Source organism: Henckelia pumila, chromosome 2 (genome assembly GCF_033568475.1).
Source record: "Henckelia pumila isolate YLH828 chromosome 2, ASM3356847v2, whole genome shotgun sequence".
NCBI lineage: Eukaryota > Viridiplantae > Streptophyta > Magnoliopsida > Lamiales > Gesneriaceae > Henckelia > Henckelia pumila.
The window spans coordinates 20,291,821-20,314,876 of record NC_133121.1 but is presented as its reverse complement, the minus strand read 5'-3'; the positions used below and the strand labels follow the sequence as shown (position 1 = coordinate 20,314,876).

General features: G+C 37.5%; 1 protein-coding gene across 1 annotated transcript; it reads right to left on the bottom strand.

Annotated features, from left to right (window-relative positions):
• Positions 1–17,940: 17,940 nt before the first annotated feature.
• LOC140880704 (auxin response factor 18-like) lies at positions 17,941–21,774 on the bottom strand. Its single transcript, XM_073285374.1, has 5 exons — positions 21,445–21,774; positions 20,021–21,272; positions 18,776–19,593; positions 18,619–18,684; positions 17,941–18,494 (listed from the first exon to the last, which is right to left on the bottom strand). The coding sequence occupies exons 2-5, from the start codon at positions 21,098–21,100 to the stop codon at positions 18,413–18,415; spliced, it is 2,046 nt and encodes a 681-aa protein (XP_073141475.1). The 5' UTR covers positions 21,101–21,272; positions 21,445–21,774; the 3' UTR covers positions 17,941–18,412.
• Positions 21,775–23,056: the final 1,282 nt, after the last annotated feature.

Sequence of the window (23,056 nt, the reverse complement as noted above, 5' to 3'; positions counted from 1 at the left end):
CTTTCTTGTACACGCATGGTTCCTCCGGGTTCTTGATGAAACCAAAATCCTTTATTGTTTCATCAAATTTCTGGTTACAACTTCTTGATGCTTGTTTTAGACCATAAATTGATCTCTGAAGCTTGCATACCTTATGCTTGCTTCCCATGGATGTGTACCCCTCAGGCTGCTTCATATAGATTTCTTCCTTAATGTCTCCATTAAAAAAAGCAGTCTTCACATCCATTTTCCATATCTCATAGTCATACCAAGCAGCTATGGCAATAAGGATTCTTATGGACTTGAACATTGCAACTGGTGAAAAGGTTTCATCATAGTCAACTCCTTGTCTTTGAGTATAACCTTTCGCCACCAATCGCGCCTTGTAGGTCAATACCTTACCATCAGGCCCAAGCTTTCTCTTGTAGATCCATTTACACCCTATTGGAACAATTCCATCGGGAGGATCTACTAAAGACCAAACTTGGTTTGTATGCATCGAATCTATTTCCGACTGCATAGCTTCAAGCCATAAATTTGAATCCGCATCAGAAATTGCTTCCTTGAAGTTTCTTGGATCACATCCAACATCGGGTTCTTCTTGAATATAGAATAGGAGGTCTAGAAGTCCTCTCGGATCTTCTAGGTACAGGCGTGTCTATCAATGGTTCCTGAGGTGTAGGATCGTTATTTTGTATTTCGGGTTCTTCTCGAATTTCTTCGAGTTCCATCATCTCGCCTTTCTTATCCAATAAGAACTCCTTCTCCAAGAAGGTGACATTCCTTGAAACAAACACCTTTGTTTCAGCAGGATAATAGAAATAATATCCGATTGAATTCTTCGGATACCCTACAAAATAACATAAGGTGGATCGACTATCCAACTTATCTCCCACTGTCTGCTTCACATAAGCAGGACATCCCCAAATCCTCAAGTACGAATACTTAGGAGCTTTTTCATTCCATAACTCGTATGGTGTTTTTTCCACTGCTTTAGTGTGGACGTTGTTCAACAACAATACCGCCGTTTCAAGCGCATAGCCCCAAAACGAAGGTGGAAGCTCAGTGAAGCTCATCATGGATCGAACCATGTCCAACAAAGTTCGATTACGACGCTCCGATACACCATTCAGCTGTGGTGTCATAGGAGGAGTCCACTGAGAGAGAATCACATTCTCTTTCAGATAGTCCAAAAACTCGGTACTTAAGTATTCTCCACCTCGATCCGATCGAAGTGCTTTAATACTTTTACCTAGCTTGTTTTCTACTTCAGCCTTGAATTCTTTGAACTTTTCAAATGCTTCAGACTTATATTTCATTAAATATAAATACCCATACCTCGAATAATCATCAGTAAAGGTAATGAAGTAGGTGTGGCCATATTGAGTACCAACTCTAAATGGACCACAAACATCTGTATGGATCAAATGCAACAGATTTTGACTACGCTCAGGTTTTCCCTTAAAAGGAGATTTAGTCATTTTTCCTTTTAGGCAGGATTCACAAGTAGGTAGAGAGTTAATATCAGACATATCAAACATGCCCTCTCCCACTAGCTTGTTCATCCTCCTTGAGGAAATATGACCTAGCCTAGCGTGCCAAAGGTTTGCCGGGTTTTGGCTATCGATTTTCCTTTTGTTTGTTGTTGCCGGTTTATCAACATAATTTATTGGAACGTCTTTTAGTTTTAAGTTATATAGATCATTTTCAAGTTGTCCATTTCCAATCAAACATTCATTCTTGTAAATATTGCAAATCTCATTCACAAAATTGCAAGAATAACCATCTCTATCAAGCATAGAAACAGAAATAATGTTTTTAATCAAATCCGGAACAAATAAAACATCTCTCAAAAGTAACTTAAAACCGTTCTGCAAAATTAAATAAATATCTCCCACAGCTTTAGCTTCAACTCTGGAACCATTTCCGAGCCTCAGCTGGGTCTCACCCATTCTAAGCCTGCCACTTCTTGTCATCACCTGCAAATCATTGCAAATGTGAGATCCACATCCGGTATCCAATACCCAAGAAGTAGTATTAAGTGAAACATTTATTTCAATATAGAACATACCCTTCGCAGTTCGCAACTGCTCTAGATATTCCTTGCAGTTACGCTTCCAATGACCGGGCTTCTTGCAGTAATGGCAAACATTCTTGGATTTTTCCATGTTTGAAGCCTTTGTCTTGTACTTCTTCTCGGGTTCGATTTTATTGGGTGGGGCAGAACGTTTCTTACCCTTTGTACTTGGCCCCTTCTTAGCAAAAGAAGAGGAGCCCACCAAGAAAGCCGGTTTATCCTTCTTTAATGTGGATTCATATGTCACAAGCATATTGACCATCTCTTCAAGGGAGGCCTCTATTTTGTTCATATTGAAATTCACCACAAATCCGTCAAACGAAGAAGGAAGAGACAGAAGTAGTAAGTCCACGTTGAGTTCATGTTCCAACACCAAATCAAGGGTTACCAACTTCTGTATGAGCCAAATCACTTGTACCCCATGATCACGGACCGAAGTCCCTTCACGCATGCGACACGTCATTAGCTCCTTTACAGTAGCGAACCTTTCAGCCCTCGATTGAGCCCCAAAAAGTTCCTTGAGTTGTACGTGAATGTCAGCAGCATTCACGGTGTCCTCAAATCGCCTCTGGAGTTCATCAGACATCGAGGCTTGCATATAGCATTTGGCCTTGATATCATGGCCCCACCATGTATCAAGTTTGGCTAACTCTTCCGGACTTATGTCAGCTGGTGCTTCCTTCGGAGGAGATTTTTCTAACACGTAGAGCATCTTCTCCAAAGTCAAGACAATCTTCAACTTACGGAACCATTCCGTATAGTTTGCGCCAGTCAATTTATTTTGTTCGAGGATCGAGAAAAGTGGATTACGCGAATTCATCTTTATGAAATACTGAAAAGAAACAGACAAATATCAGTGATTGTTTAAGTAATTTACTAAGACATAAAATAGGCAAAATTTATTTTATGAATCTCACTCCCACTATTTTAACGATTTCACTACCCTCTAGTGAAAACGGGAAACTGTTTTCCTTAGTGAGAACATGGAGTCCAATTGACAAACTATGGTCCCGAATAATATCAGCCAACCATAATTTTCAAAAGGTAGAGCCCAATTGCTTCCAAAGCAACCTCCACGTTTTTACCTCATGTCCAATAAGGGCCCAATAATATGACGCCGTTTATTGTGACATGTCAAGATGACCCATCAATATTAAGTTGTGATAGACGGTCGCCATGTGGATCCCCCAATAATATGAGCCGATCCCATGGGAGTTCCACCCAACTTACAACATGTGTCGATCCAATGTACAGCTTTCCGACGAACGGGCCCCCCAATAATATGAGCCGGACCGTATCCGCGGGTAGCATCTCATACATTGATCGTTGATGGAAGGTAGGAACATTTAAACAAATTTAAATTTCCTTTATTTATCTTGATATCAATTTTAAATCATATTTAAAATGAGGGATTTTAATTTTGAAAATTTGTCTCATCATTTTAAAATTTTGTATGCTTGCCGGATTCACACAATTTTGTCTAAAACATGCATACAACAATAATATCACATATTATATAGATGATCGATTCCATTTCTAATCGACCCGTGGTTGCCAATCACGAGTCTTAGTCCAATCCTAGGTAATATGCAGTATGCAATGCAATCCTATTACATTGAGCTTCCAATTTACATTTCTTCTGTCTTTATTGTCTGTTGGGCCCACCTCCATCTTCAAATCTTGATCTCCCACTAAATTTAATGTATTTACAATAAATAACAATGACAAGTAGGGGATACATTTTTAAGGGGTGGGAACGGGCCATAAACCAAGCCCACTTTTATTACATATGACAATTCATATTGGGCCATAAACCAGGCCCATTAATAAATCCAACAACAATAAAAACAAATGTAAATTCCTAACATACACCTACAAAATTGGTCATGGCAATCGATCATCCTTATCCAATAACATTTAATTCAAAATTAATTTATTGGATAACATGCAATGGCAATTTAAATTTAAAAGGATAAAATCATATTTCATATATAAAATCTTATTTTACATACAAAATCATATTTTATCTTTTTATCAAATAAAATCATATTTTATCTATAAAATCCAATTTTATACATAAAATCATATTTTACTCAATATATCCATAAGATCATATCTTATCATCAATTGTACCAAAAATAATTAATTTCAAAATTCAATTTAACGGATAAAATATTTAAATTTTCAAAAAATTCAAATTTATCCAAAAATCAATTTTAAAATTTTCGGACTCGAACAATTCGATCCGATGCCTCGTGGACCAATCAAAAACAATTTTCGATCGGACCAAAAATAGAATTTTAACATATTAAAATTTAATTTTAAAATTAAAAAATTAATTTTTCGCGGGCCGCCCGGGACATTCCTGGGCTGCCCGCGCCCCAAAGGGCTCGGGCCGGGCGGGGCAGCGACCATCGCTGCCCGGGTTTTGCCCGAAAAAAAAAATTTTATTTTTAAAATATTTATTTTGTTTCAAAAACCGAGGCTTAAAAATTTTTGTACAATCGATTAATTTAATCGCTTGATCTGAGCAACCTGACTCTGATACCACTGTTGGAGAACGAGGCGATCAGATCAATAAGGATTGATACCCGGTGTAGCGGAAGTTTAAAATTTTTATATGGAACGATTCCATAATGGGTATCAACACCTTACGATTAAATTGTGTGTGTAAAAATTAAATAACTATTATAAATTTTTACCTCCAATCTCGAAGCGAGATTATGGACACCAACAGATTGCTCTGCTCTTGTTGTATATCCCTGGAACTGATGGACGAACTGTTCTTCAATCAGGCCACGAACGGATATTTAATCCCTCTGATAGATTGCACTAGAAAATCTATCAGAAGTTTCTACGAAGAGATTAACGAATTTGATCCGTTAAACCAGACTGTAATTCAAAATTCACAGACTGGATTTTACCGAGCAGAGGGGAAAAGGGGGCGGCCACTTCAGAGAAAAATAATTAGGTTTTTCGAAAATTTGTGACCTGTTGTGTGTAATTTCTGTACTGCAATAACTTATTTATAATGTAGGCCGCTAACAGCTTAGGGCCCATTAGTCATAAGTTCAAGCCCGACAAGCAAAGCCCGCATGTTCAGAAATTAATATAAAATTCATCATGACTCCGATTGATAAACCGATTTCACCAATGTGCACAGAAACCATTTCTGCACCTTTTAAAGTCAAGATAAATTTTTCTGATCCGAATTCAGTGGTTTCCAAAAATGTCCATCCCTATGTCATTTTAGGAAATCTTACTCCTCTACTCATAATTAAGAAGTCCAACTTCTTTGTTCATTAAATTTAACTCTTTAAATTTAACTATCTCAATGGGGATTAAAAATCCATTACTCTGTGTGACCCTCAATGGTTCAGGGATACAGCTAGCCGTGGGATCACAACTCCTTGTGACTCGGAACAACAATTTCCGACTTGCCCATCGAATCATGGTAAGAGCGCCTAGCAACATCGCCCCATGATTCCCTAGGTATCACTGATAGTGCCTGCAAGAACCAATAGATTTTGGTTAGCGTACAGTACGGTCCCTTCATCCATATATCCCGATCGAATCAACAACCATTGGTATATCGAGAGTCGTTCGAGATTCGATAACTATGCAATACATCTTGAAGATCAAATAGTGACATCGCATGTGTTACTAAGAAACCATTTTTTAAAACACATCATGTACTCTGGCCAGAGATTCGTCACACTAATATCTCCTCAGATCGCATAGGATATCCACACTCGCAAGTATGTGGCGAATCCTTGACAACAAAGCATCGACTCCTATATGTGTTGTAACTGTACCCAATCCCGACACCTGATGACCCCAATAGAGTCGGTAAACGAGTCAAAACACAGTACTAGCATATAGAGTCTCAATGATGTTTCAAGTAGTAAGGACTAATGGTGTACAACCAAAACCGCGGACTTTATCCACTCGATAAGTGATAACCACTTGGAAAGTCCGGATAGGGTAGTTCGATCATTCATCGTATGAATATCCATTTGCATGCTTCGAACATCTCTATGTTCCTTACCAATGAAACGTGGTACTCTGCATCGCAAATGCTAGTCTCAAACTCGAGCGATCCTTATCCTAATTATCGGACGGCTCAATCGACTAGGAACAGTTTAGAATATACAGTGACTATAAGATGTGTTTCATGATAGACATCCCCATGTTCTACCACATCTTACATACACTATAGTATATTCAAGGTCTTTATCAAAAAAACAATAGTATATCACAATATAACAATATGAAGAAAGATAAAGTCATTGCCATTAATAAAAGTGTAAATTATATTAAACAAAAGATTGTTTATACAAAGAGTCATCAAAGCCCTTAGCCACAAGTTGGCTCACCGGGCACCCACTCTTTCAAAAAGGCCTTACCAATTGATCCTCCAAAACCAAAGCCACAGCCTGCTGCTCCTTTAATGTCTAGAAGGAAACGTAAGTACATATGTCACTACTGTCATAGACCTGGTCATATTAAAATGTACTGTTTTAAGCTGCAGGAAGACTACATGTATAGATCTGCATCGAAGGTGTTGCCAACACCTCCCCACAACATCCCTAGAAATAGATCTTATGTAAGAAAGATTTGGGTACCAAAAGCTGATATTCAATGTCATATGATTTATACTGCTTTGAGAACTAATGTTTCAGGTGCATGGTACTTTGATAGCGGTAGCTCCCGTCACATGACAGGTTTCAAAAAGTTTCTCACTGACTATGTTGAACAGAAAAGTGGAAAAATAACCTATGGTGGAGGTTCAAAGGGAAACATTGTTGGAAAGGGAACTCTGAATGTTGCTGGTCTGCCCAAGCTTTGCAATGTGCTTCATGTTGAAGGATTAACCGCAAATCTAATAAAGCATAAGCCAACTTTGTGATGATAATTTACATGTGCAATTTGATAAGAAATTATGCAAAGTTTTTGATGATTCAAATCTCTGTGTCATGACAGGTACTAGGTCATCCAACAACTGCTATCAACTCGGAGAAGAGATGGCTTGTAGGCACACAAAAGTCAATGAGTTTGATCTATGGCATCAAAAATTGGGTCATGCAAATTTCAAGACACTAAAGAACTTAATTAAGTTAGATGCTGTAAGAGGTATGTCTAACTTAAAATCTGGTATTCCATTTGTTTGTGAAGCATGTCAGAAAGGGAAGCAGACTAGGGTGTCACACGAGGTGTTGCCAATATCTGTGACAACACGCTGCCTTGAGCTTTTACATATGGACTTGATGGGTCCAATGGATGTTGAAATCTTTGGAGGTAAGAAATATTCTTTTGTTTGTGTGGATGATTTCTCACGATATACTTGGGTAAATTTTCTGAGAGAAAAATCGGACACATTTGATGTCTTCAAGAAACTGATCACTAAGATTACAAATCTACATAATCTGAAGGTAATCCGTATTCGCACTGATCATGGTAAGGAGTTCGAAAACTCTTCTTTTGTAGCGATCTGATCCGGATCCACTACCTAATCAGAGTTAAGAGCATAATTAAGCATACATTAAATAAATCGCTGCGGAAGACTTAAATACAAGCAGACCGGCAGAATACAACCGGCTAACAAACTCGATTTATACAACCCAATCGAATTACTTAGATAAAAACCTACAGCTAAATACTGATGTCTTCAAGGTCGCTGGCTCCTCCAGGTTCCTGGTGCTCAATCCTGCACCTACAACTGCCCCGTCGAATAGGGTATCCAGATACACAGAAAATACTAGACGTGAGCTCTAAGCTCAATACGAAAGCATGGATAAACATACAAATATGATGCATGCAAATGACAGGGTATCCATATCTGGGATAACTCTATACAACCACTCAGACTGGCGCCTGGAATATAAGCTCGTCACATCGGGGTAGCTAACCACTGTGTGCGACCACTCATTCCCGAATCACGGACGCGGACCATGGAGTCCTTCAGGTATCAGTACCTAAGGGTACTCGATATCAAACGTCTAACAGGGCTGAGCAACCCTAACTGGCTCATCTCGAAAGATATACAGATGTACAGGCACAAGATGATATGCACATGCCGCATAACAATAATAACATGCAAACACATAAATGCAACATATAAGCATGCATATCCGCTGGCAATCTCAGTCAGTACTTACGTACCTTTCTAAGACAGTCCTAGTAGTCCCACTCTAGGTTCCAAGCCTATCATCAAGTCTACAATGCAAATACCCATGCATCATTCAATAAGCTCTAAAAGCCTTAACTAAGCTATTGCATACTCCTAAATAATTTAAGGAGACCATAGCTATACCTGCGTCCGTCGTCAGCCCACTGATGGCGACTATCCCGCAACTAAGGGCACACCCCTGCTGCAGCTCCACAGTCTCGAGCACTACTCCGCTACACGAGCGCTGCTCTGCTACTCGAGCACTGCTCCGCTACTATGTCAGACACTGTCTGAATATACTAAAAATATATTCCCTGCTCCAACTCTAAAATAAGAGTACCCAAAGCCCTAAAATAGAGCTACTAGGCGAAGGAGAAGAACTCGGAATTGGCAAGAAATGAGGAGCTAGGACCTCATATTTATAGGCATCGATCGGAAGCTCCGTTCCTCGATCGGAAGCTCCGAACGTGTAGATCGGAAGCTCCATTCCCCCAATCGGAAGCTCTGTTCGCTACGTGTCAATTTGGTCCACATGCAACCACACACCTGTCACCGACAGCCATCGGAAGCTCCGATTCTGATCGGACGTTCCGATCTCCCTGCTTCCGATGTGGTTCCGAACTCACCAAGATCGGAAGTTTTGATCCTGGATCGGTGGTTCCGATCCCACTCGAATCTTGGGACCCTCCAAACCATTTTCGAGTGTTCTGGATCCATTTCTAGACTCCGTTAACCCTTTTGGAATTTCCTTAATCATATTTTACTTAATCCAAACATAATTACATGATTAAATACTATTAATCGTTAATTCTGGATACGGGCTACTACATCTTTTGCTAGTTTGTGTGATAAGAAAGGTATTTCTCATGAATTTTCTGCTCCTAAAACCCCACAACAAAATGGAATTGCTGAGAGAAAAAATAGGACTTTGCAAGAAATGGAAAGAGTGATGCTGAGTTCGAAAAATATCTCAAAACATTTTTGGGTTGAAGCCTTGAATATTGCATGTCATATTTCAAATAGAGTTTATTTGAGGAATGGTACTACTATGACATCCTATGAAATTCTCATGGGAAAGAGGCTAAACCTAAAATATTTTCATGTTTTTGGATGTGTATGTCACGTTTTGAATGATAGGGATCATCTAGCTAAATTTGATGCAAAAAGTGATAAGTGTATGTTCTTGAGATATTCATCAAATAGCCGAGCTTATAAGATGTATAACTTGAGAACAAGGACTATTTTTGAGTCAATTAATGTTGTTTTTGACGACTTTGCAGATCTAAAGAAGAAAACAGCTGAAGATGAAGTTGATGATCTGCTGGAAAATTCTGAAAATTCAGATGTTGTCCAAGGAGTGTTGCCAACACCTCCGACAACACCTCCTACAGAAAATCCAGAATCAAAAGTTGAAAAGTCCACTAATGAGAATACTGTTGAGAACAGTGAGGTAAACAAAGCTGGAAAGAATGTTTCAAGCAGAATTCAGAAGAATCACCCAACCTCACAGGTTATTGGAGATGTGCATGGAGACTTGCAAACTCGAAGGAAAGAGAAAGTGGATTATCAAAAGATGACAGGTTTGTTGTGCATGAGTTCTACATATTCTCAGGTAAGATTCTCTTGTTTCGTGTCAAACATTGAACCCAAAAAGGTTGAAGAGGCTTTAAAAGATAAATTTTGGGTCAATGCTATGCATGAAGAGTTAGAAAAATTTGTTAGAAATGATGTTTGATACTTGGTATCATGTCCTGCTCATGGTAATGTCATAGGAACTAAATGGATTTTCAAGAATAAAACTGATGAGTCGGGAAACATCATAAGAAATAAAGCTAGGTTGGTAGCTCAAGGGTATACACAGGTTGAAGGGGTGGATTTTGATGAAACTTTTGCTCTTGTAGCCCGTATTGAGTCAGTCCGACTTTTGCTTGCTATTTCATGTAACATGGGAATGAAGCTTTATCAAATGGATGTAAAAAGTGTCTTCTTGAATGGGATCCTAAATGAAGAAGTCTATGTGAAACAACCTAAAGGGTTTGAGGATCCAAATCATCTTGATTATGTGTATAAGTTAAAAAAGGCATTGTATGGATTGAAGCAAGCACCACGTGCATGGTATGAAAGATTAATTGAGTACTTGCTCAATATTGGCTTCAAAAGAGGTGAAGTTGATAAGACTTTGTTTGTGCAAAAGTCTCAAGGTAATATCTTAATTTGCCAAATTTATGTGAATGATATAATTTTTTGTGCTTCAAATGATAAACTTGTTAATGATTTTGTGAAATGCATGTCGTCTACATTTGAGATGAGCATGGTTGGTGAGTTAACATATTTCTTGGGCTTGCAAGTGAAACAAATGCATGATAGTATATTTTTGTGTCAAAGCAAGTATGCTAAAAATCTAGTGAAGAAGTTTCTGAATGACAACACTAAACACATGCGCACACCTATGGGGTCTAATGAAAAACTGTCTAGGGAGGATGTTGCCGAAGGTGTTGACAACACCCTCTATAGAAGCATGATTGGTAGTCTTTTGTATTTGAGTGCTACTAGACCTGATATCATGTATAGTGTTTGTTTGTGTGCTAGATACCAGTCTAACCCAAAATTTACTCACTTAAAGGCCGTAAAACGTATACTGAAATATGTGGCTGGAACTTTGAATTTGGGTTTGTGGTACACTAAAGAAACCAATTCGAATTTGGTAGGGTTTAGTGATGCTGATTGGGCTGGGGATTTAGATGAGAGAAAGAGCACTTCGGGAGGATGTTTCTACTTGGGGAATAACTTAGTGTCATGGTATAGTAAGAAACAAAACTGTGTCTCACTGTCTACTGCCGAGTCTGAGTATGTTGTTGTTGGTAGTTGTTGCTCACAACTCCTTTGGATGAATCAAATGCTAAATGATTATGGTGTTAAGAGTGCTACTCCTATTGTGTACTGTGATAATTCTAGTGCCATAGACATATCCAAAAATCCAGTACAACACTCTCGAACCAAACACATTGACATTAGACATCACTTCATTCGAGATTTAGTTGAGAAAAGCATGATCTTAATTGAGTTTGTTGGAACTAATAGCCAATTAGCTGATATATTCACAAAAGCTTTGGATTTCGAGAGATTTTCCAGTCTAAGGAAGTCTCTCAGTATGTGTGCATTATAGACAGAACCGATATGTTGTCAGGAGTGTTGCCAACACCCTGTGACAACACTTTTTCATGCATGTGCATTTTTAGGATCTTAGGCATACTGCATTCATGTATTCATTCTGTTTTGTGATGTGTTGGATACTTTGTAACCATTGACTAGTTTTCACTCAGGATTCTTTGCAAAATTTTTTACAGTTTAATTGGATTAATTGAAGAAGAGTTCTGACTAAGTCACGAAGTAGTGGAGGGACGTTCGTGTATTCCATGATCTTGTCCTAAATGAAAAGTGACTTTGCAAATTCAGAATAACAAAAGAACAAAAAAATGATTAAGCTTGAATTGAATCAATCATCAAATTTGATTGATAATCAGAAGCAAATGGAAAAAGCTACCTAAAGGGGTCCATTTGAAGATCGTTCTTTTAGTGTGCAGGCTACCACTTCTGCAAAAATAATAAATTGGATATAATAATTTTTCTGAATCCTGAAGTTTTGCTGGGAGATGTTGCCAACATCGTGGATAACACCTCATTTGTCAACATATTTTTGTGCATATAATTGCATTTTATTTTTATGTCACACTCTGTTTTTAGACATAATTAGGACATGCATATTTTTAATTGTGAATATATTTGGCCGAAAGGTTACAAATTCTGATCAAATAAAAATTTCAATTTTTGCCCTATCCTCTGAATTTTTTGAATTTGAATGTGATTGGATTTTGTTACAGTGGTGTTATATTCTGATGAGGAGTTAAAATTGGAAATATTTGGTGAAATATTTGGGTCTAGGTTATCGGTGGAAATCAAAAATATTAGTTGCCTAATTAAATCGGATTTCTTACCGTTTTCCAAATAGTTACCGTTGAGGATTTTGTTACCGTTGGGGCCTACTCAGAATCCGAACTAAAATAGAAAAAGATTTGGTGCCTTATATATCTGTGTTCTTATCTGTTTAAGGAAAGATATTATCTCCTTGCCTTGTCTCGCACCTTTGTATACTCACTGTCTTCAAATTGCTCAAAAATTCTCCTTTGTTCACTCTTTCATATTCTAATGGCAGGAAAGGGTTTTGATTCACACGATATTCATTCTGAGATGGGATATACAGAGGATGTTGCGGAAGGTGTTCCAACACCTATGTCACCACACCCCATGGTTGAACAAGCCCTGATTCCTGTTGCTGAAGAACCAGTGCCCCTGGATTCCATCGCTCCAGGAGAGCCAGGCAATGAGATCGATGTGGAAAATTTGCCTGATATGTCTGTGCTAAACAAGGTGTTTCCCACGAAACCCTTGACTCGTCGATCCAAGAGGCAAGCTGGATACAATCCTGATTATACAGCATCGAAGAGATTTCGAGGAAAGGGTCAATCCTCTAGACCATCTTTGGTAGATACTGAGTTTACTTCTGGAGATGAAAGCTCAGATGAATATTTCAAGCTGGTGCATCGAAAAAGAGGGAAAGCCAGTGCGATGGAACCATCTGTTCCAACTATCCCTGTTCCATTTGAATCAGAAGAAAAATCATCAAAGAAAGATTCGTCTTCTGAGGATGAATCCACAGAGTCAGAGACTCAATCTGTTGCTGCTGATGAAGAGAAAGATGCATCTGCATCAATTCCTACTGTTGAGAGACCATCATCTGCTGCTCCTCCTGCTCTGTTCGATGATGAGGAGATGTCGATAGCCCAGTTCATGGCAAAGATGAAGAAGTCAAAAGGAAAAGAAGGAGCTATGCCTACTAATGAATCGGATGAAGAACCCGATGAAGAGATGCTTCAGGAATACGCTGATAACCGCCCACAACCCTCTGATAGTTCCAGCTCTGATTCAAGTGAAGGTTCAGATGATGAGAAGGAATTGGAAGAAGAGTCAATTTCTGATGACTCTGATGAAGAAGAAGAAGAAGAAGAAGAAGAAGAAGAAGGTGCTGAGGAAGGTGTTGCCGACACCTTGGACAACACCTTGGGTGAAGAATATCGGGTAAACTCATCCTACTCATCTACTTTTTATTCCAAGGAAATTGCTGACTGCTGGGATAAGTATTCTGATCGTGAGTTCCTTGAGAAACTTAATATTGATGTGGAGAGCTATGGAGCTCAAAATTTGGTCAGATTCTTTGAGGTGAGAAATCTGTTGGCCACCGTCTCTACTGCTGGTCCGTATTGCAGGGAAATTGTTCGAGAATTCTATTGTAATTTGACTGAAGCTGTGAAGGATCCGCGATATGTAAAGTATGGGAAGGTGTATGTGCGAGGACAGATTTTTGCCTTCAGTCCTGCTATGATAAATGGATTCCTCCATACTCTTACCTGTGATGATGCTGCACTACCTTCTATGGATGAGATGACCTCTGTTATTACAGGTGGTCAAGTCACTGTTTTTCCCTCACACCCTAAGAAGTTGCAGGCTGCCAAGCTCACCTCCTTCTACTCTGTTTTACACAAGACCGCTGTTAAGACATGGACTTCATCTAGGAATTTCACTGTTGTTACCAAACATCAGGCTCCAGTCTTGTACACCATTGGCACAGGAAGCAATTTTAACTATGGTTGACTTGTGTTTGACACAGTCATGGCCTTTGCAGACTGTGCACAACCAACATTGAAGCTGCCTTATCCATCCCTCATCTATTCTATGTTGTTGTCTCAAGATATTGAGAAGGATGATGATGAAGTACTTATTGAGCCTGGGGAGTTGCTAAAGATCGCACCTGCATTGCTCAAAGAAAATAGGAAGATAGACCTTCCATGGTCTGAGTCAGCTGATGTCGCAGGTGTTGTGGCAGGTGCTGCCAACACCTCCTCTGCCACTGCTGTTTTTGTACCCCCCCCCCCCCCCCCTTCTGCTTCTCAAGATGTTGATCATGCATTCATACAAGCTCAATTGGTGCATGCTGAGCATAAGATTGCACAAGCGAAGGCTGACCTAGCCTATTACGAAGGATTAAAGGCTCACTATGACTCACTACTAAGCGGAGCTGGCCCTTCTGAACAAAAAGGGGGAGAAGGAAGTGAAGCAGAAGAAGTGGAATCCGAGAGCAATCAATTTTAATTTTTGTTTTAGTTTTCTTTTTGGTTTTTCTAGTTTTTTTTTATTGTTTAGTTTTTTTTCCTGATCCTAATCAAAACTGTTTTTATGTGGTGTTAACTCTGGTATGATTTATTGTTTGTATTTCTACTTACTCTTATGGTTTTTGATTTAAGGTGTCATAGCTAGATGTTGCCAACATCTCGCGACAACACCTCTGGATATACTTAGGGGGAGAATCTATTCAGGGGAAGTTTTGATTAAGGGGAAGTTTAGTTAATCTGTTTTTGGATTAAATGTGTTTTGTCCAGAAAGGCAAAAAGGGGGAGATTGAAAGGAATATTTTATTCCTTAAAATCTCTTAATTCTAAAAAGATTTTATTTAATATCTTTTGTCTTTCTTGGACATGAAGTAATCTTTATTTCCTATTTGCGATATTGATAAGCTGATTAGAATATTTATCATATCATATCTCATATTTATCTTTTTTTATTTGTGTAGATTTGATATGATCAAATAAAAGGAATCCTACGCCTACAAGGAAACATATTGAAGAAGGATTCTTGGTCTATTTATTTGAGATAGGCGTACACAAGGAAGAGAGATTGATAGAGAAAAAAATACGTGGGAACCTAAGTACGTATATTGTGAAAAAGCCGAAGATCTCTCTGAAGCTTAGTTGAAGTTGTGCCAACTTGAAGCCGTATAGAACACTTGAAGATTGGAGATCAAGAAGTGTGTTGCTCGTCCGATTTTGGCTTCAACATTGTTTTTCTCCTTACTGTGTTTTCGTTATTCTATTTCACATAGAAGTTTTAGGAGAACTTTTACTCTTTATTTTCTCACTTATTTTGAGAAATTGATTTTTACAATAATCACTAGTTTTAGGGTTTGTAAAACTCTTTGAAAGTTTTCTAGTAAAGTTTTGCTCTGAGGCGCTGCAAAAGTATCTTATACTCTTGCTTAAATCATTTGAGTCTATTTATTTGGTTGCTTGTTTATTTTATTTACGCTTTAATTATATTTCGCTGCAAATTACTCAAGGTGTTATTGTAGGTGTTGTCAACACCTTGTGACAACACCTCAAACTGTTTATGTGCAACCCTTATTCCCTTACAATAATAATCCATTTATTCATTTCCAGTGTCAATGTATTCAATTTTAATACTTTAAAAGTTATTCTGCATCGTATATGATATTTTCTCCATCCTAATTATATAAGATTATTTTTATGTTGTCACCAATATATAATTCATTTTTTTACATTTAGTTGCTCTTTTTTTACTGATATATTTCTATTACCTAATTTTTGGAAAACATACAACCAATTTTAAAAAAAAATAATAGGGATAAATAAAAATATTGTTTGTAACATTTTCTTTCTCGATGATTTTCTTAATCCAAATAAAAAAAAATCAAACAAACTTATATATATTTGAAACACACGGACTAAATGAATTACGCGTATTAACTGCGGGCAATAACGAGAATGGATTATGATTCCATGCATTTGGAACATGGCGTTTCCACAATTCGTGGTATTCTAACTGAAAACAAAGTACTTAGACATTGGGATGAAGAAAGAGTGTTGAAATTCATGCTTTTGTAATTGCGTTTGTCTCCATCAATTATTAATTTGTTGACTTGTATCTAAATATTTGAGCAAGCAATTAAGATTAATTGTGGGATTCGTGAAATGATTTCATCGTATTCTAACACGGCTATAATCTTGAGAATTACATGTTTGACCAAGGGATGATGATCCATTTTAATGATTTTAGATTCACGATGTTTTCTTCCAAATATTTTCTTATAAAAAACAGAAACTCAAAAATTACCTCTATTTCAAATATCTAAACTTGTTTAATTTTTTCGTTTAGTTTTAGATATTCCAAAACTTATTTAACATGGTATATTTATTTGAGTAGGTATTTGAGTGATATGTTCTCACACATCTATATCCGTTAGATTGTCGACCCAACTTATATTTATAATAAAAAATAATTATTTTGACTAAAAAAATAATTATTTTTTCATTAATCTGATCAAAGAGATCTAACATCTATTTCACAATATTGAAATTTTCTTATAGTAGCTTAAAAAATATAGAAACTGAACTATTTCTTTGAGGTAAAAAAAAAAAAGAAAATCTATTGAGACATGTGAAATATTATTATACTCCCTCTCTCATACTCATAAGTCATTTAGATTACATTTTTATTTTCACTCGTCTCAAATATAGCCTAGTTTCAATATTTAATGTTATCTCTCATATTCTTTTACCATTTTACCCCTATAAATTAATATTAACTACTTGTAAAATTATTTTATTCTATTAAATTTTTTATTAAATAATGATAAAAATGATAAATTGATTTCTAAAATTTACTGCCCAAACAATTTATTAATATGTATGAAAACATACGATTGCCTATATCAATAAGACGAATGAAGTATATATATATATATATATATATATATATATATATATATATATATATATTAAAAATAAAGATCCATCATTTAGAGAAGCATTTGTTTGAATGCAGCTAAACAAGAAAGTGTAAATTCATTCACACTACCTTAACTCATAATGAATGGGTTGATTACTTGATTTAGTCAAAGAAACGAATTGAATGATGAGAGATTAATTAAGGGCATGGAATCAAGACGGCGAGTGAAGTGGGATTCCACATGTTATTCATCAAACATCATGTATATATATATATATTTGCAAATGCAAATAAAATGAACGAAACAAAAAGCTGAAAATCAAAGCTCATTTGTGTTTTTCCCACACCGCACGTGTCCCCAAACCCTTTATTTTTCTCCTTCCTTCCTTTTCACCTTACAAACCCATCCATCAATCATGTTTTGCACCATTCCATCATGCCGTCATGTGACCATTTCACACATACATACATACATTATCTTCGTCAATGACGGAACCAAAAATATCAATATATTCATGGATAAAATTTTAAGCCCTCTAATGTTATAAATTTTTTAATTGAGTTATCTGAGCTAATATCAATAAAAAATTATTCAAAATTAATATATAAAATAAAGTTAGTCCAAATGGCACAATATGTAGTTCTGCCCTTGGTTAATGGGCATGTTAGACACACCCCAAAAATATATAATTGAACGTCTTGTAAAACTAGAATTATATGCACATGAACATCTCGTGATATCAATGAAATGACACCCATTATATACCCCAAAACATCAAATATTTATACATATATATATGTATAGAAATATTAAATATCTATATTTATTCTTGTATTTAGAGTAGTGGATAGATAGACACATATATATATATATATATATATATATATATATATAGAGTAGAAACGTTGGAGAGATTTTAGACAATGGTATTTTCGTAATTCCACATGTTATCGGCCAACCTCTTTTTCACACAATGAAGCAATTCAAGAAGGTACGACCAGTAGACAAACTCATGTTGTCGTAATGCCAAACGGGTAGGCAACATCATTCCATGTTTGTTTCGCCTACAAATTCGGCTCAAAATAGTTCTTTTAGTTCGTTCAAGATTCTTCATTATCGAGCCTAAGTTTTTACATAATTATTCTCCACCCGTAAACCAAACACGACAAAATATTCGAGCTCCAAAGTTCACCGACTTAGACGTTAGCCGCAAAAATTTAAGAGACTAGACTCGAGACTGGCTCCTTTAGGCCTCAATACACAAAACCTATAGAATCGTATAGACAATGGCATAACACAAATGCGACTCGTATCTTCGGTAAAACTCGCTCGGTGTTGCATTTTTCATCGAATGGATACTAGTAAACACCACATCCCATACACAAACTCGATTTGATGTAGATATGGCTTGGTGAACAAGCCCAAGTGTTGCAGAAGATACTGATTAAAGATGCATAAAGTTCTTCAAATAAAGGGGTGTCCTTAAATGTAGATAGCGACTTTGTTCCTTAAAAACATTCATTAATAATCACTTGACTGGCCTTTATTACTAGGCAAATATGCTCAGGGGCCCCGCCTGTTTCGATGAATCCAGTCCACGTTCAGCCATAGGCAAACCGGTGATCAGTTTCCTGTAACTCAAACGTATATAATTTTCAGTTTCTTGAACTTCTCGATTTCGATTTGTAGGGTAAATACAAGTAAATCGGAAAGAAAAAATAATAATATAGGAATAGGAAGAATATTGGCATTCACCTTTCAGCAATGTTGCTGCTCGGTTTCATCAGAATAGTCAATCTTTTAGCAGTCTTCTTGAACTCACTGCAGGTACACGAGATAAGGTTAGAATGTCATGGTCGAGAGATTCGATTATATAGAAAGTAAATCAAGGCCGAGGGTTGATGAGTTTAACCTGAACGGTTCATCTCCCGCGCTTTTAACAGCACCTGCTGCATCAACATAACACACATGGCTCATCAGTTCCGAGCTTTCTATCCCGAACATGTTCTCTAGTATTAAAAACAACTCTTCGTAGGATGCAAGAACTGACAAATCAAGGGCACGACCCACATCCTCCGACTCCAAGAACACTTTGCAGAGATGGGTGTTGAGGCCAAGTTCGGCTCGTTTCAGCATACATTGGGTATTGGGCAAACCCTTCGAAAGATCTTGCCCATCAAGATCGAAGTTTTCAGTAACATTATCACAGGACATCTGCTGCTCGGTTAGTATTGGCTTACCAAATAGTACAAATTGCGGTTTCTTGACACCTTCATGCACATGGGATTTCTGACAAGAGTTTCCCATGCTTAACAAGCAAGAAATGTTCTCGTTACCGTCTAGATTGCTTCTACAGATTTTTTCGGGAATTTTAGCCCGAGGGTTATGCCGTGGGATGCTGACCGGAAACAATCCCATCTGCAGTTTGTTGTTAAGGTGGAGATCCGATAACGGGACTCCAATTTGAGCATGCCTGGCTCCCTGTATGCCTGCAGTAAAATTGTCTGGGAGACGACAAAAGGGACTGCTTGGGGATAGGGGATTGCCTAGAAACGACGGCAATGGAAACTGGCCGTCGAGAGGGAAATCTGGATGATGAGGTAACCGCAACTTTTTCCGTGGCGGTGAGAAGGGTGAAATATGGAGGACCGGCATATTCGTCACCATTTCAACTAGCCACGGGCTAACACATTTCACGTTTTGCAGCAGATCTGGTTCGTCCCATGTGACCTACAATGACATTTTGGTCGAGCAAATGTAAGATAACATATGAAAGAACCATGAGTTTTCTGATTTTCAATAACTTTTTCCCTTCTCAGACTGAAACTAACGAATTGCAAAGATTAAAAGAAAATATACAAAGACCGCAAGAAAAGAAATTAGATTGCAACAATCCTTGTTCTGCATAGTCAAGCACTCGCAAGTATACCATTACAGATTAGTTTCCCAATGACTTTACAATCAAGTACCCGAATCAAAGGCACATTGAGATATGTTAAATGAATCCTAATTACTCCGACAAATCAGTCTCTAACATTTAATTCCAAAAATTATGATTAGACATGAATCCAAGAAAAATGAATCACAATTCATTCTAACAACCTAAAATTCAAAAAACCAACCAAGGGAACACTCATAGAAAAGAGATGAGTATCACCTGAAGAAGTCTCCAAGTTGAATTAGGCCATGTAATGGGATCAGCAACCTGAACAGAAGATATGGTTCCCACGAACCAGCTGATTCGAGCCGAATCCTCCGTTTCGAATGCCATCTTAAACCTCATCCCGGATCGCCATTGAACCCTCAGAGCGCCGGTCACAGAAGCCGCCTTCACGCAAAATTCAGGCGTGCTCGCCCTCGGATAATATACCACCTCAAAAGGCTGGCCGTTGGCCGCCAAGAAAGCCGATTCGACCACAGATTCGGGCCTGACTCGACCCCTCTCCCTCACATTCGCATTACCAAAGCTCCTATGCATCATCACCTTATTCTCCTCTCCATTCAAAAAAGTCGAAAAGCCTCCATAGTTTCCAGCACTCACGGAATTCCAGACAGAGGAGGATTCGGTGCCACCTACACCTCCGCCGCCACCGCCCCGCTTGGCTCTCCTTATCCCGACACAAAGATCCCCATTTTCTGCCCTCAAGAACACGATTGAGTCTCCAGCCACCAGCTTCTTCTGATTCACAAAAGTGCTCCATCCAGTAGTCAACAGATGCCTCCTGGGCGTACCCCTGTAAATATGCCTAAACTTCCAAGTCTCCCCATGTACATCTTTAGCGATTACATTCTGCACCGGCGGGTCCGCCGTGTAATCCAGCCGTGGGAAAATAGTCTCCGCGCAGTATCTCGGGACGGAGAATCCCCCACCGTTGTTCGCATCAGATTGAGTCAGAGTCTTGGAAAAGGAACTGGGTTTTTCATTAGATTCAGATCCATTTCCTCCCATAACCCCATCATCTTCCAAGCCAAGCTCGCTGCCACCAACTGGGATCAGCCTCATTTTGGCGTAAACCTCGTCAGTTTCATGGTCGGCCAAGTATTGCACAGCGCCAACTCTGCATAAAATCATCGCCGGAATTCTCGGCAGACCCCCGAAATCCACAGTAGTCAGTGTGTGCTCCGCGTGGCCTTGAGGGAAATAGAACACTTTCGAGTTCACCGACGGCATTTGCACCATGCCTCCCGCACAGGCATGCCACAGCTCAGAATTCAAGCATTTTTCAGTCGACTCCATGATTTCTCTTTCTTTATGCAGTTTCTTTCCTCCTTGTCTCCTTGTATATATATATATGTTTCCAAATACTACCGAAAAACAACACAGAGATCTCAACTTTTAGCTTTCTTCTTCAATAATAAATGCAGCGACCAATCTCAGAAGGGTCGACAATTCAGGACACCGTTCATCTCTGCACCAGAGAAAACCAAAAAAAAAAAAAAAAAAGACAGCAAAATTCATTAAATCATTACAGCCGGTAGTACTGTGAAACAACACCTAAAAACGCCAGCAACACCAAGTACAGGAATTGAAACCAAAATCCCATCAAGAATTACATATTTATTACTCATTAAAAGGCATACCAGCAGCACTAAGCACGCCAAAAATTGCATCTTTCAAAAAAGCAGAGAGCTAACATCAATTTCCTTGCAGAATTTAGATAAAGGCAGTTTGAGTTTGCAGGACTTTTTACACAGAAAGTGGGAGTGAAAACACACAGAGTGGGATGTATGTGACTGTGTTTGTGGGGTATGTGAGTCGACAGGAACAGAGGATTCTTGAATTGACGACGAAAAATGCGAGTAATTTACGAATCTGAGATTCATTCATTCAAGAAAAAAATGAAAGAGAAAAGGAAAAGAAAAACACGAGAATGCATTTACATTTACATTACATTACAGATTATTAGTAGAGTAGGAATATTTGGTTTGTACGCAACGATTACAACAAAACATTGCCACGATATTCGTCGCTTCTGTTAAAAGATACTTGACGGTCTCATTGCTCTCACACTCCACGATAATAACGACGACGTTTTAAAAATAATTATTTTGATTTTTTTATAATATAATATATGTTATAAACTTATAATTATAATTTGGTTTCAAGTTAGTGCTACCGATCTTCTTGTATATCAATCGAGGGATTTGATTTCAAATTCATATTTTAAATCTACACACAAAAAATATATATATATATATATATATATATATATATATATATATATATATATCATGGAAATCGACAGTCGCTGTCTTTCGATACGTACGAGGTAAACCTCATATTAATGCAATAGTCTGCAAATTAGGTTAGTTAGGTAAACCGAATCAGGCAAGCTCTGTGCGATAGCTAATTCAAGAAGGTGTTGATAGAGAAAATCAAACTTTTGATCTCTGATCTAACGTTCATCTACTTCACCAACTTGGACATCCCCTTAAAAGTACACAAAAAATTCTTGTTAAATTATATCATCCGTCAATTTTGTAAAATTGATCTTTTATTTGATCATTCGTGAAAAAGTATTATTTTTAGAAAAAAAATATTACTTTCTATTATAAAATATGGGAACAACTGACTGATCTCACAATTCACAAATAAAAAAAACTTTTAAATTATCCAAAATTAGCACAAAAATATTTAAAATCTCTTATTTGTCAAAGTATATTTTTGTGATTCGGTTTCAAATACACAATTTTCACTTATTCATTCGAAATCCATGTATTTCAAAAATCATCGGAGTTTGAAATCCTCGCTCAACTCCAGAAACACAAGCAAAATTTTTCATATTATGTTAAATTTATATATATAGATATTGAAAAATAAAAATTGGTTGTAAAATAATTTAAAAAAAAAAAAAAAAGACTTGTATGAAACCCAAAGAAAAAGACGGAGTAGTTGAGAAAATATCGTGTCGTGCTGTTTGGAAAAGATATCGCGAGATTTAAGGGAAACATCCTTTTTACTGCTGGGTCCGAACTGTACGGGTTCTGAGGCGAATAGTTATTTGACTTGACAGATTTTTAACCCTGGTTAATTGTAATTCTCCTTGTCAGTTCTTGCTTCTTACCATGGTTAATATTCCCTTACCCACACCCCTCGACTTTCGAGCCTAACTTTGTTCAATGCGCGTGAGACGCTAACTGCTCCTTTTTTCAAATTTTATTTTAAATAACAACAACGAAATAAATTAATTAT

Excerpts from the sequence above, each read along its gene's own strand:
- LOC140880704 (XM_073285374.1), bottom strand. The coding sequence starts at position 21,100 with ATGGAGTCGACTGAAAAATGCTTGAATTCTGAGCTGTGGCATGCCTGT. Across the intron at positions 19,594-20,020 it reads CAACTTGGAGACTTCTTCAG|GTCACATGGGACGAACCAGA; the intron begins GTGATACTCATC and ends ATGTCATTGTAG. Across the intron at positions 18,685-18,775 it reads GCGGGAGATGAACCGTTCAG|TGAGTTCAAGAAGACTGCTA; the intron begins GTTAAACTCATC and ends GTGTACCTGCAG.